The following is a 13,689-nucleotide window of genomic DNA, read 5'->3' as shown; positions in this document are numbered from 1 at the left end:
TCTTCTTGATCCACTCCTCAGGTGATGGGCATTTAGGCTTTTTCCATGTTTTGGCTATTGTTGACATTGCTGCTATGAACACTGGGGTACATGTGCCCCTATGTGTCAGCACTTCTGTATCCCTTGGGTAAATCCCTAGCAGGGCTATTGCTGGGTCATAGGGGAGTTCCATGGATAGTTTTTTGAGGAACCTCCACACTGATTTCCAGATCGGCTGTACCAGTTTACATTGCCACCCACAGTATAGGAGGGTGCCCGACATCCAGATGGCCTTCAGGCACATGAAACGATGCTCAGCATCACTCATCATCAGGGAAACATAAATCAAAACCACACTGAGATACCACCTCACACCTGTCAGAGTGGATAAAATGAATAAATCAAGAGACTATAGATGCTGGCAAGGGTGTGGAGACACTGCAGCTTTTAAACTATGAGGATTCTTAATTCAAAACAGACATATAATTAAATACCTGATGAAATACAGGACATGTTGTAGTGTTGGTTTTATTTATGAGGTTATGAAGTCTCAATTAAAAAACAGTATTTGTAATTATTTATTCAAAATTAATGCTAAGTATGTAAGCATATGCTAAGATTCTACACATGGAATCTTAGAAAACCCTAGAATTACCTCATAAGGTTGATTTAAGGATTTCTATTCATTATTTTAAGAAGTGCATGATTTCACCAGCTTTTAAATGTTTGAGGGAAAACTCACATTGAATATTGAAAAAAATGTCCTTTATCTTACCTGTCTTGCAGGAAAACACATCCCTGGTGCCTATGGCTTTGCAACTTTTTCAGTGCTGGTAGGGCATCCACTACTATTTCTGAGCAATAGTCTCTATTTTCCAATCACATTTAAAATATATTTACCTTGCCTAAATACCTTAGTTCCACAATTCGTCATTAATTGAGCATCTACCATGTTCCAGGCAATGTTCTGGGTGCTTGCATTCCATCAGTGAACAAAACAGAGTCCTATCCTCATGGAGCCTACATTTCAGGAGTTGGGGATGAAGGGATACAGGGAAGAAACAATAGGCATAATAAAGAAATGAATTATGTGGTCTGTTAGAAGCTCACTGGCACTCTGAAAATAAAACAGGAAATGGAGTGAAATGAGGTGGGAGAACGTTAAATAGGAGGCTCAACTGAAGAAAACTGGACGGAAGTGAAGGAGGTGCCATGTGGATATCTGGGGAAAGAACGTCCAGGCAGAGAGAGCAGCCCTCGGGTGAGAGCAAACTTTGTCTGTTTGGGGAATTGCAAGGAGGTCAGTATGGCAGGAGCAGAACAAGTGCAATGAAGAAGACAAAAAGAGGAGTCACGAATGTAGTGGAAAGTCAAATCCTGCAGGGTCTTGATGGCCACTGTAAGAACTTGGGTTCTTACTTGAGTGCAATGGGGAATCATCGAAGGGCTTCAGGTGAGGAGTAACCGGGTCTTAACAGAATCTTTGTGGCTTCTGTGTCAACAACAGGCCATGGGAAGGCAAGGGTAGAAGCAAGGACACCAGTTAGGAGGTGACCGTAATAATCCCAGAGAGAGATGAGAGAAAAGAATAGTGCAAGATGTTGAGGTGGTAAGAAGTGGTCAAATTCTGGGGGCATGTTGAAGGTGAAGCCGGCAGGATTTCTGATGAATCCGATGTGGTGAGGTGGGGAAGAAGGAAAGATGGAAGAATGACTCAATAGTGTGGGCCTCAAAACCTAGAAGGACAGAATTACCATCAACTGAAATGAGATCTGTAGATAGGGTGGATTTGGGAAGTAAGACCAGGAGTTCAGTTGTGAACATGTTGACTTGAAAATATATATTTAGACATCAAATCACATTGGCTGTCTTGAGTTTCTATAATCACCCAGTCACATGGTATTTCACTAACACTAAAAATGGGTGGCATTATGGCTAACTAAAATTTAACATTGCTATCTGTATTTATAAATGTCTTCCCTATAGAAACATTACACATATTTTCAACCTTATGTCATTCTTTGCTCCCTAACTGGAGCCTTATCATCGTTTATGCTTGTTACCAACTTCTTTAAAAATTCAATTCTGAGTGATTTAAAAGATATCTCTGAGGATTAAGGGGATGTATTCCTTAGTAGCATAGGGAGTTGATGAAATATCTTAATTCATTCCCATTCATTGTCTAATGACTAAACAGAATTTGAGAAAGAATATCAGAAAATATAAGATTCCTACATTTGCATATGAGGCATGATATGCCATTTCAGCTGTGTAATCTTGGGCACATTTCTTAATTTCCCTGTGCCTTAATTGCCTCATTAGTAAGCCAGGAATGATAGAATTATTATGTATAATGAGTTATTTGAGTTATGTAAAGTACTTAGAACAAGCTTCACCTGGCACATAGTAAAGAATTCAATAAACATTAGCTTGAAATTTTCCATCTTCTTCATCAGAGTTGGTTCTAAAGAGAGAATATATTTTTTAACATTACTTAAAAGTCATTTGGAGTATCATGATTACCATTACTGGAGCCCTTCTGGAACATGTATTTCAAATTTTATTTAATTCCATAGCATCTCTCCCTAATTTGGGGTGCATGGTTCATCTGTTTCATGATTGTATTGTCAATGGATGCTCTTATATCTTAGCTTTTGGAATATGCCCACAGAGGATTTTTTTCAGCCCTAAAGTCTAAGGACATCAGTTTTTTAATCACTACCAGGAATGGTAATCAACCTAATGTTCAAATGATGAAGTTTTGGTCTTCTGTTAATCATGGGAAAGGCTACAGAATCTATAAAATATACAATTGGGCTAATTAACAAAATTCCAAGGCCACCGATTCTATTTTTTCACTTTTGACATTTTAAACTCCATCCATGTATCTTAGTCTCCTTCCTAGAGGAACATAAGCTGATTTGGAAATGCACTGCCATTCTCTTCCTGTGACTCCTAGATACTCATTTTTTTCTGGCATCGTGCATATAAAACCTGGATGAAGCATGTTTTCCACGGTGGCTACTCTCCCCTGCAACTCTGCTTCTGCCCCTGCTTGCCTCTAAAATATACCATCTTTCAAAACAAGTGGAAAACCTGTCACTCAAAACAAGAGATGGCAACTTCAGGTCTTCATTTCCACTCAAACCAAATTTAGTTCAATTCACAGCCCCACTGCTCTGGGTCAGGCTTGATTACGTGCCTAGTCATTAGTAAAACAGTCATATTTAAAAAAAAAGTTTAACACATTTTTTGGAATAAATTTTTTTAAATTCACCTTTAAATTAAACAGAAGTCCAGTGGAATTTAGAAACCTAATTATAATCCAGTATAATCCTAATTATGATCCTAAGGTTTAAAAACTCAGACTTTTGTTTTGAGTTTCATATGAGGGTATGTGAAATGTTTATAAAGTTACTCTCCTACTATCTGACCCTTCTAGACCTTCAGTCAAAATCTCAGGCTTTGCTGTCCTAATTCTTCCACTGTCCCAAGCTCCCAAAGCTTTTTTTTAGTGATGACAAGTACTTATTGGAAGCAAACAAATGATTCTATTTTGGGCATAAAAGACAATAAAACAAAATGTACAGTATTGAAAGCCAAAGTTGAAAACCAGGAAAATGAAGCCCCCTTGTGGACACAGACACATTTGATCAGGTATGCACAAAAATTACTGGTCATACTTGAATACAAAAGTACTCAGTAGAATATACTTCATCATAAAATGCAAAGGATTCACCTGAGTTGGTCTAACTCCAAGTCCTAACTCCAGTGTGTCATGACGGAAATGATTTCCTGCGCCACTGAATGGCTTTGGAGTCCAACTAGCCATAAGTTCTATGCTTTAACGAAATGTTGTTTAAAGTACTTCAGGAGAAAGAAGTATATTTGAAATGCTAGGACAGAATGGTTAACATTCAGATTTCTGTTTCTGAACTCCTATCCAAAGTCTGAGATGCTATCAGTGAGGCTCCCCTCTCTGCCCCAACTTTCTTCTCCCATGTAGACTGCAGATAACCCTTCCTGCCACTTCTCCAGGCTCGGATGACAAGTAAGGAGAGTAAGTGGTCCTGTGGTAATCTGAAGGTCTCGAGAAGATTCTGTTTAAAGAGGCAAAGACAGCATAGAATCTCAAGCCTATGATGACTAATATGATGTGTCAAATCGACTAGGTCATGGGGTGCCCAGATATTTGGTTTAACATTATTCTGGGTGTTTCTATAAGAATGTTTTTGGATGGGATTGACATTTAAGTCAACTGACTGAGTAAAGCAGATAACTCTCTCACACATAGGTGAGCCTCATATAGTCAGTTGAAGGCCTGAGGAGAATAAAAAGGCTGATCCTCCTGGAAGTAAAGAGAAATCTTTCCTGCCTGACTGCCTTTGGATTGGGACATTGGCTCTTCTTGATGACCTTCATATGAGAACTATCCCATTGGCTTTCCTTGGTCTCCAGCTTGATGACTCACCCTACAGATCTTGGAACTTGTCCACCTCCGTAATCATATAAACCAATTCATTACAAGTATATAATAATAGAATTCCCTATAATTTATGATCTGTTACATATGCATATATATATAATTTTTTATAATAAATATTCATATATATAATATATGTATCTTTACACACACACACACACACACACACACACACACCAACCCACAACTCAGTTGTGGTTTTGCTGTCAAAGAAGATGAGGCTCAAAGAAATTTTGCTTAAGTTGAGCAAGTTATGAACCTTGGACTCTGTTCTCCTAACTTTAATCCAGAACTTTCAAGGCAGAGAATGAAATTCTTACTGGACAAATAAATGAAGAAATTCAGAAAGATCCAGTGTCAAATGACCACATCCATTAAAACTGGGAAGTTGCCTCCTTCCTGGCCTGGACCCAGGCTGTCCAGGGAAAGAGGTGACAAGAAAGGAAATAGCCCTTGCCCCCAGCTACTCTTTCTTTTTTCTTGAGAGAAACCCTCTGGTATTGAGAATGGAGGGAAAAGATCTAGGCAAACGGCCTAAGCAAGCTCAAAGTTCATGGCAGAGACTATATTTCCCAACTTTAAAGGGAAGACAGAGAAAAAGTCTAGTGTACACATTTCTCCTCTCACAATTTAATGTTCTGAATGTCTTAAATGGATAGTGTAATAAAGCTATCACTAAGTTGATGGTACTTCTTACAAAGGATGGCAGAACTCAAGCCAAACCCATGATAGGACTTCAACTCCTTTTCATAAAGAAGCTAAGAGTTCACTACTTTTTTCCTTGGTTTTCCTGTCCCTCAGCCAGCTCCAGCTCTTCTCCCATATGTGTCTGGATTTAGACCACTCCCCTGGATCTTCCTCGTCCTGCAGTTTTGCACCACACAGCAAAATGCCCAAATCTTCTGCCGAGGTTTCTGGGTGAACACATACGTGTCAGTTACAACTGCTGCAGACCTATTCGTTAAAGTCCGCTTTGGCAGAAGCAAGAGGCACATGAGCTTCGGGACTTTTTTCTTACTCATAAAGACAGCCCTTGATCACATGGATGCACTGAGACAACTTGAGACAGTCCTGGGTAGCCGGCAAAGCGGCAGAGCATGATGGTGAGACAGTCAGACTTTCCACACCTTCCCTTGGTGCCGCTCTGGGCCTCAGGGCCCCCATGATAATGAGGACGCTCATAACAGCAGTTGCTTTGTAGGGCTGTAAAAATGACACCGCTTATGGAAGATGTCCGGTACTGTACTCCGTAAGCACACAATAAATGTAAGCTTTTATAACTGCTTAACCATCATTGACACCTATGGTCCCTCATTCTAGCTGACAACCTATTTCTCAGATTGCTTTGCTGAGAATGAATTCCGCAGATATTAATACAAGAATCTGTGAAAACAGAGGTAGGCCTACAAAGTGACCAGTTAGAACCATTCCCAGGCTGTTTGGACAATGTGAAGTAAACTCAAAATTAAGCAACAAGATCCAAGCATATAAACACTGCTGGTTTTTAACTTAAAATGTAGAGGCTGAATAATGCACCAAGCTATAAAATAAGATCACTAAAAAGTCTATTCCTAGATTCAATTATTTCAGGCAAATAAAAACAGATTTTAAAAACCCCAGAATGTTTATATGTTTAATAAAGTAAAATGTTCTAGTTAGATGAGCCCCTGGTGAGGTCTACTCATGTCTACCTCTTCCGCATTTCTTCTGACTACCCAGCTTCTAAAGTATCTATTTTTTTAATAAAATTTTATGTTTATTTATTTTTGAGAGAGAGAAGAGAGAGAGAATGACAGAGAGAGAGATACAGATCTGAAGTAGGCTTCAGGTTCTGAGCTGTTGGCACAGAGCCCAACGTGGGGCTAGAACCCATGAACTGTGAGATCATGACCTGTGCCAAAGTCAGATGTTTAACCCACTGAGCCACCCAGGCACCCCTAAGTACCTATTAACTATTTACTCTCACAAGTGATATAAACAAGGCTGAAACTGTCAAATACGTATGTTGGAGATTTGTCTTAGCCAACTTTCAGAGTGAATATCTTCAGATTCCCATATCTGGACACATCTGAAAAATTAATCCCCCAGGGGCTTACATGCATGAGGGGCCAAGGATTCTTCCAGAAATGCAGCTGTACTAAAGAGAAAAAGAGCCGAGACAAAAGCCTGGTCTCTGAAATGTGGGAGAGTGTTGGGGGAATTGACAGTTTATATTTTCATTTACTCATTCTTTCAACAAATATTTCTTGTTTACTAGGTGTCAGTCATTGCTGGAGAGAATGAAAAGAGACATGAACAAGCCATCAGGTTCCTGTGCTGCCACTCTGTCCTCAGCCTGTCATTCAGCTGTCATGCAATTTCTTCATCTGTCCAATGAGGAATGGTCCAATGAGGGAAACGGTAGCACATCTCCGTAAGCTATAAACTCTTAGAGTGTTACCTGGCATATAATAATGGCTAACAATTATTTTTGAGCACTTGCTGCTACAAAAGTTGTAATTATTCTTCAAGCCAGAATAGCAAATTCATGCCCAAGTCTTCAGAAGATGGGACAATAAAAACCCCTGATTTAAGACCAAGAAAATCTGCTGAATGAAGGCTTTGGAATACTTGAGTGTAAACTGTCACAAAAGGGTTCACTAGCACTGATATTGGTAGTGCTGGGGTGGCAGGAAATGGTGCCCTAAGAGCCAGAAAGACTCCTATGCATCCAGACCTTTGTATGACCCATAGAAGCCACAACAGCACACATTGCTTCAGGCTTCAGATCGGGAGAGGAGCCAAGTGATGGACACCATGTGACAGCCAAAACATGTTTATCTGTGAGTGCCTAAGGAGCACCCCAGGGGATTCTCAGAAACAGTGACGAGTGATGGAAGCTCCCAGAAACAGCAAAATACTGTCACATGACTGTACGGTGGGGTTTTTTTGTTTTATTTTCAATTCTAATACTGGTACAGCCTTGGAATTTTCCAAAAATAATACCTACCATTTATTGGGTCCCAACCACATGTTAGGCACATTGGGAGAGTTTTATATCATTTTATCACTTACTCCTCACAACTCTGCCTCCATTTCCCACCACCTCAATAAAAGCAAACTGAAGAGCTAAATAATTTGCCGATGTCATACATTTAGTACTAGGGAGTTGATGATCACCTTCTCACCCTAACTAGAAAAGGCTATGCCTTGGGGAATGCAGTGAGAATGACATCGCTCAGGAAATACAGTATGACAGTATCTCATTGGTATTCATCATCTCGCAACAGTTTACCCAACAGAATGCTGGTAACAGCAACATTTATTTAAAATCAGTAGGAATATGTTAATTATAAATACATAGTCATATGTCTTATTAATTTTTTTAAATGTTTATTTAGTTTTGAGAGAGAGAGAGACAGAGTGTGAGTGGGAGGGGCAGAGAGTGGGAGGGGCAAGCTCCAGGCTCTGAGCTGTCAGCAAAGAGCCTGATGCGGGGCTCAAACCCACAAACCATGAGATCTTGACCTGAGCTGAAGTTGGACACTTAACCAACTAAGCCACCCAGGTGCCCCGTGATATGTCTTATTATTTAACATTAGAAATAATACAAAAGAGAATGAAATTGATAGTGCTAATGTTACTATGATAAAAAGCACCAAGCACTTACCTGAAGGATTTTATTGGCTGTTATTATTGGAGTCTCATCATTTACTGATTCCACAGTTACAAAAAGAGTTTGGGGCAAACTCTGTTTTCCGAGCTCCGAGCTACTTGCAAAGATGGTGAAATTATCAAGAAGCTCCTCACTATCATCATGCACATAGTAAATCAATTCATTTTCCACCTATAACCACCAATAAAAAAAATCACCAATTTACTGAAATGTGATTTAAAAACAGGAACAAATTGCTATAATCCTAATTTTTATGTTTCTCTGAAACACAGAAGCATGTGTTGATCCTATGAAGTTTGATTCCTACAATCAGAGTGGAAAGTTGGACAGATGGGATAGTTTTGATGAAGTGATGCCACAATAAGGAGGAATGAAGTGACACAGCAACATGGGGTAGTAAAGAGAATTCTAGACGGGTAATCAGGAGACCTAAGTTCAAAGGCCGTTTCTCCAAACAAAATGTGTTGTAGGTAAGTGATATAATTCGGCTGCTCTTCCAATGGAATGCCACCCATTAAAATTCAGACTCTACTTCTTTATTTACAGTGACTAATGTTTGAAGTTGTGGAATACTTTATTAGACAATTCGGAATGTTGGGTTCAGGCTCCGAAGCTTCTACCCACTTGTTTGGTCTTCTATTGTTTGGAGACATCTGGAGCAGGACAATTATTAAGTTTCCCCAAACTTCTCTTTTCTGAACTAAACATGCAGTATTTCTTAACTGTACATTGCATGAAAGACTATAAATGCTACCTCCTAATCCTGTTCCTCTTCCAGAACACAATCATTTTTTGATGCATCTCTGAACAGACGCTACCCATAACGAGCTACCATACATCTCCTATGGACAGAAGATAATGAAATACATCAAATTTTCTATCCAGGCAGATATCTCTTACTTCAACAACACAAATGAAAACATTTACTTGGGTCCTATTAGGGTCTATCTTTCTAATTTTCATTCTGAAATGATAATCAAATGAATTAATGGTTCCTCTTGGATTTGTAATAATGACAAATTTGATCAGAATGCCTTTCATGTCTTTAATGTTCTGATGGAAAATACTGAGGAGCACAGGATCATAGTTAGAGACCCAGAGAGTCTTAAAGCTAGAACAGAACTTAGCTTTAGTGAGTTTGTGACTCAAACACAAATAAGGCAGAGAACTCCCAAAGCCCAACAGGAGTAGCTGAACTTCTGAAAAAGTCTCTGAGGTTGTGTTTGTTTTGATACAATACTGCCAAAGAATTTAACAGTTCAACTTTGGCCATTCCTATGGTGCACTTTCTTTGAGCAAATACTTTTGATCTCTTCGAGGTGTTTCTGATGAGTTGAAAAGTTCATGAAGAGCCCCCGGGGAAAGTTTTGGCCACTTGTACATAGATGCTATGAGAATTTCTTTGGAGTTCTGTGGGCAGAAGAATTCCAGAATATGGGTCTGACTACAAGTTCTGAAACATGCTGGTTTAAGCTATTTGAAAATAAACATGGAAGACGGCATTGAGAGAGAATTTGTAACTAAAATGCTTTAGGAGCATAGTATTTAAATAAAATACAGTATTTTTCCTGGAGAAATACATCACTTATTCAATGGAGTGGTACTCCCCCAAATTACATCCCATTAATCTAAAGGCAAAGAGAGGATTTGATGAGGATTTGTCTATTCCTAGATGTCTAACGCTAGAAAAATATCAGCTTACCTGAAATTAAAAGATATAACAAACTTATTGAAAAACTTAAAAGGTTGAAAAGTATTTGGTCTCCTGTCACCAGACATGTTTGGAGCATACTGTGTCTTGCCTCTGATCACTTCCCTCTCTCTCCTTGCTCCCCATTTCACTCAGGGTTAAAGGAGAAGTAGAAAGCCCTCCCATGCTGGACCTCCCTAACCTCATCTACAGCTCTCCCCCCAAGCATGCAGTCCAGTTGCATTAAACCCTTTCCTGCTCTCCATACAGCGGTTCACCTGCTTATCCCTCTTCTTAAATGTTCTTCTTCCACGTCTACCCAGCTCACCCACCCATCACCTTAGCAGGTGTCTGCTAAGATGCTACCTTCTCAATGGGGCCTCCCCTGACCATTTGATTTGACACAGAATACACACACACACACACACACACACACACACACACACACACACACACACCACTGTAGGCTCCAGCATTTCCCAGCTCCCTTTCCTCATTTATTTTTCTCCACAGCACTAATCTTCACTCAACATGTCATTTATTTCACTTATTTGTTTTATCTATTGTCTCACTCTGCCTCCTTCTTTCCCCCTTCATGAGAACAGACCCACCAGGGCATGGATTATTGCTGGGTTTGTTCACCACTGTATCCCCAGTACCTAGAACTTGCATGCCTGACAGATAATAGATATTCAAAAACCATTTGCTGAATGAATGAAGGGCAAACATGGCCAGGGGCTCCTTCTCCAAGCTACTAAACATTATAGCCACTAGTTGTTATGGATTAGTGTCACTTTACATGAAAAGAGTGACGTCTCAAAACCTGGAGACCTTAGAGTCATATAGGATGAGAAAGTACAAAGGGGTCATCTGGAGGAGCAGGAAAATATGACCTTGACTGTGAACAAGGCTACACAATAACACAGACACTCCAGGGAATACACATACTTGACATACAGATTTCAACCAACCATTTTAAAGACACACTTCTTACAAAGTGCAATCAATAATGAATTGGCCAAGACAGGACCAAAATTTAGTGTTCTCTCTCTCACCTAGAGTACACAAGGTGAATAATATTAAATTCAACTTGTACCAGAGCAAGTGGTCATCTCAGATGGTTTGTTCAGCCATGATGAAGAGATGCCTATAGGGAGTCCCTAAAGGATCACTTTCCCCGGTGCCCCAATAGAGAAGAACTGATTTCTAAGGTCACTTTCAGCCCTCAGGATTCTCTGTTTCTCCCTATAACTCCCTAATACCTCTTGGTTCAGTCTAACCCTCTCAACGTACAGTCAAGACTCTCCCCAGTCTGGCCCTAGCTCTCTCTGCCATCCTGAGCCCATCCGCAAGTTTTGCGGGCTAGTCCCCAGCCCCCAGAACCAATTCACTTTAATGCCTCCATATTCTTGGCTATGCTGTTGCCTTGGCTTATGCTGTTTTAAAAAATGTTTTCTTTTCTGTCATCTCCCCACTCTTTCTCTCTTTCCTCCAATCTTGCTTAAACATTATTCCCTCTGCAAAGCCTTCCCTGTTCTCTTCGATTAGAGTCAGATGCGACAACTCTGAACTTCCTTAGCAGCACTGTGAGAATGCTCTGTGAAGCACACAAACTTTAATATAAGGGGGTACCTTATATTTAAGCTTGTGTACCTGATTCCCCCCAACACAGCATCTCCTGAGAGCGAGGAATACGGTTCCTTATCATGGCAACCTTGCATAGCAACTTGAATAGAATAAGGGTTTAGTAAATCGATTCAAGTCCGTCCACTGATAAGATGAAATCCTGAGAAGCAAAATAAAGCAGCCCATATGGGTTTACAGGTAACTGGACAAAGATTCCCAGAGATACCAGGTGGTTGTTAATGGCCTCCAACTTGAAGAGTGCATTTTTCTAGGATCTTTTAAAGGAAGTGGTGACAAGCCACTTTTCAATACTTAGAAAGTCATGGAAGTCATTCTTTCATTCATGATAAGAAAGGCAAGTCTCACAATATACCAATCTAGCTCAAAGCAAAGAAACTTGATAGCAGCCCAGAGTTAATTGGTTATTTTACACTGAACGCTAGATTGGAAGTTGTACTCAGCTTGTACTGTATTGTGGGGACTGGCCATGTACCCATTGATAGCACCACGCTCACATAGGGCATGGAACCGAGTATGCACTCTGTCAGCATCTGTTGATTGAATAATGAAATGAATAAATGAGTAAATCCACTAATGACTAAAGCACGTCTACATTAAATATTTAGGTGTGACACTCTGAATGGGCAGTGACAGTGTGGAGCTCCGCTAGCATTAGGTAGCCAGGATGATGCAGAGGCTAGAAACCCATGACAGGGGCACATGGGTGGCTCAGTCAGTTGACTGAGTTCAGGAAATGATCTCACAGTTCATGGGTTTGAGCCCCATATCGGGCTCTGTGCTGACAGCTCAGAGCCTGGAACCTGCTTCTGATTCTGTGTGTCCTTCTCTCTCTGCCCCTCCCTTGCTCATGATCTGTCTCTCTCTGTCTCTCAAAACTAAATAAATGTTAAAAAAAAAAAAAAGAAAAGAAAGAAAAAAAAGAGAAACCCATGACATAGGAGTAAAGTGGGAGAACCTAGAGATGTTTAACCCAAAGAAGATAAAACCCAAGGGAACTTGATAACTTTTTCTATCAAATATTTAAAGAGCTTTCATGAAAGCTCTTATTCTGTGAGGTATCAGAGTCAGGACCTTGGAGAAGTATCTAAGTGGCAGTCCTCAGATCAGCATAAAGAATTTTCTAACAAATGAAGTGTTTTTAAACTGGAAGTGCCCACCGCAGGAAGAAGTGAGTTCTCCATCGCTGAATGTATTTAAGTAATGGCTTGATGACCTCTTTATGGGGTTACCAAGGACAGGGCTTCTAGCATCTGTTAGGAGGATAAACTAGACCCCCTTTCAAGTTTCATCACTCCTGAGAGTCCATTAATCTAAATAATAAATAGCATTTTTTCTTTTATCCCACATACCCAAATGTATTAACTGAGAGCTATTACCTGTTTCCTGGTAAACTTCATTAGCTTCATTCTTGGAAAATTAGAATTTTCAACATAACCATGCTGCGGTGGTTTGAGCAGAACAAATTCACAGTCAACTCCCTGAAAATACTTGTTAGGAATTTTGAGGTAGTCTTCCAGAAGTGCTCTGGAACCACCTTCCTGGACTGTGAAATTTTGTACCTCCAGAGGAATCCGCTTAGGGACAATATCCACCAAGATTTCAATTCCATTCACAGCTGGGAAACCACTCAACACATCCAGTAAAAAACGGTCCTGTTGTTGGTCAGGAGTTTTCTGTACATAATGGATATTACCATTGTCAATATCCTGTTGTGTAAAAATCTGAGGGGACTTTTCATCTGCACCCAAGCTGCCTTCCTCTGCTAAAGATTTTTGGAGATATCCATGCATTGGCGGGATTCTGATGATGAACGTTGCCTCTGAAGGAATATTATCTTCATGCACAGCCTTGAGTTTTTATACACAACACACAGACACAAAAAAGAAAAACACATCAATACTCATAAGAGTCAAGACCCTTTGATAAACCGATTATTTTCTATTAATGTCTACAAATGGCTTAAGTTACAATCAGGGTTAATATACAGTTTAAGCCTGGGTCTGGTTCTGGTGACCATGTCAATATTTGCTTTTAACTGTGGTTGCAAAGGAAATAACGGTCAACAACACTTGAATAGCCACTAATGCATTAACAAGGCATCATTCTCAGCAGGAAGACATCCTGAGCTCAGAAAGTTGTGGTAAAAGGGATAAAATTGTATAAGGAGAAGGAATAAAAGACGGTTGAAGAAGCAAAAGTTGAATCACAAAAATTGCAAGACCTTAGAGGAAAGTT

The 13,689-nt window shown here is 39.9% G+C and overlaps 1 protein-coding gene across 1 annotated transcript in view; it reads right to left on the bottom strand.

Annotated features, from left to right (window-relative positions):
* Window positions 1-13,689, bottom strand: part of LOC115293521 (chondroitin sulfate proteoglycan 4-like) — a 67,055-nt gene that overhangs the window by 34,008 nt on the left and 19,358 nt on the right. The window contains exons 4-5 of the mRNA XM_029941262.1: window positions 12,831-13,301; window positions 8,112-8,288 (exon numbers count right to left, since the gene is read on the bottom strand). Coding sequence (XP_029797122.1) covers window positions 8,112-8,288; window positions 12,831-13,301 — 648 coding nt within the window. The remainder of the gene's footprint in view (window positions 1-8,111; window positions 8,289-12,830; window positions 13,302-13,689) is intronic.

The sequence above is a fragment of the Suricata suricatta genome, chromosome 6 (genome assembly GCF_006229205.1).
Source record: "Suricata suricatta isolate VVHF042 chromosome 6, meerkat_22Aug2017_6uvM2_HiC, whole genome shotgun sequence".
Lineage (NCBI taxonomy): Eukaryota > Metazoa > Chordata > Mammalia > Carnivora > Herpestidae > Suricata > Suricata suricatta.
This window is presented reverse-complemented; position numbering and strand designations above follow the sequence as displayed.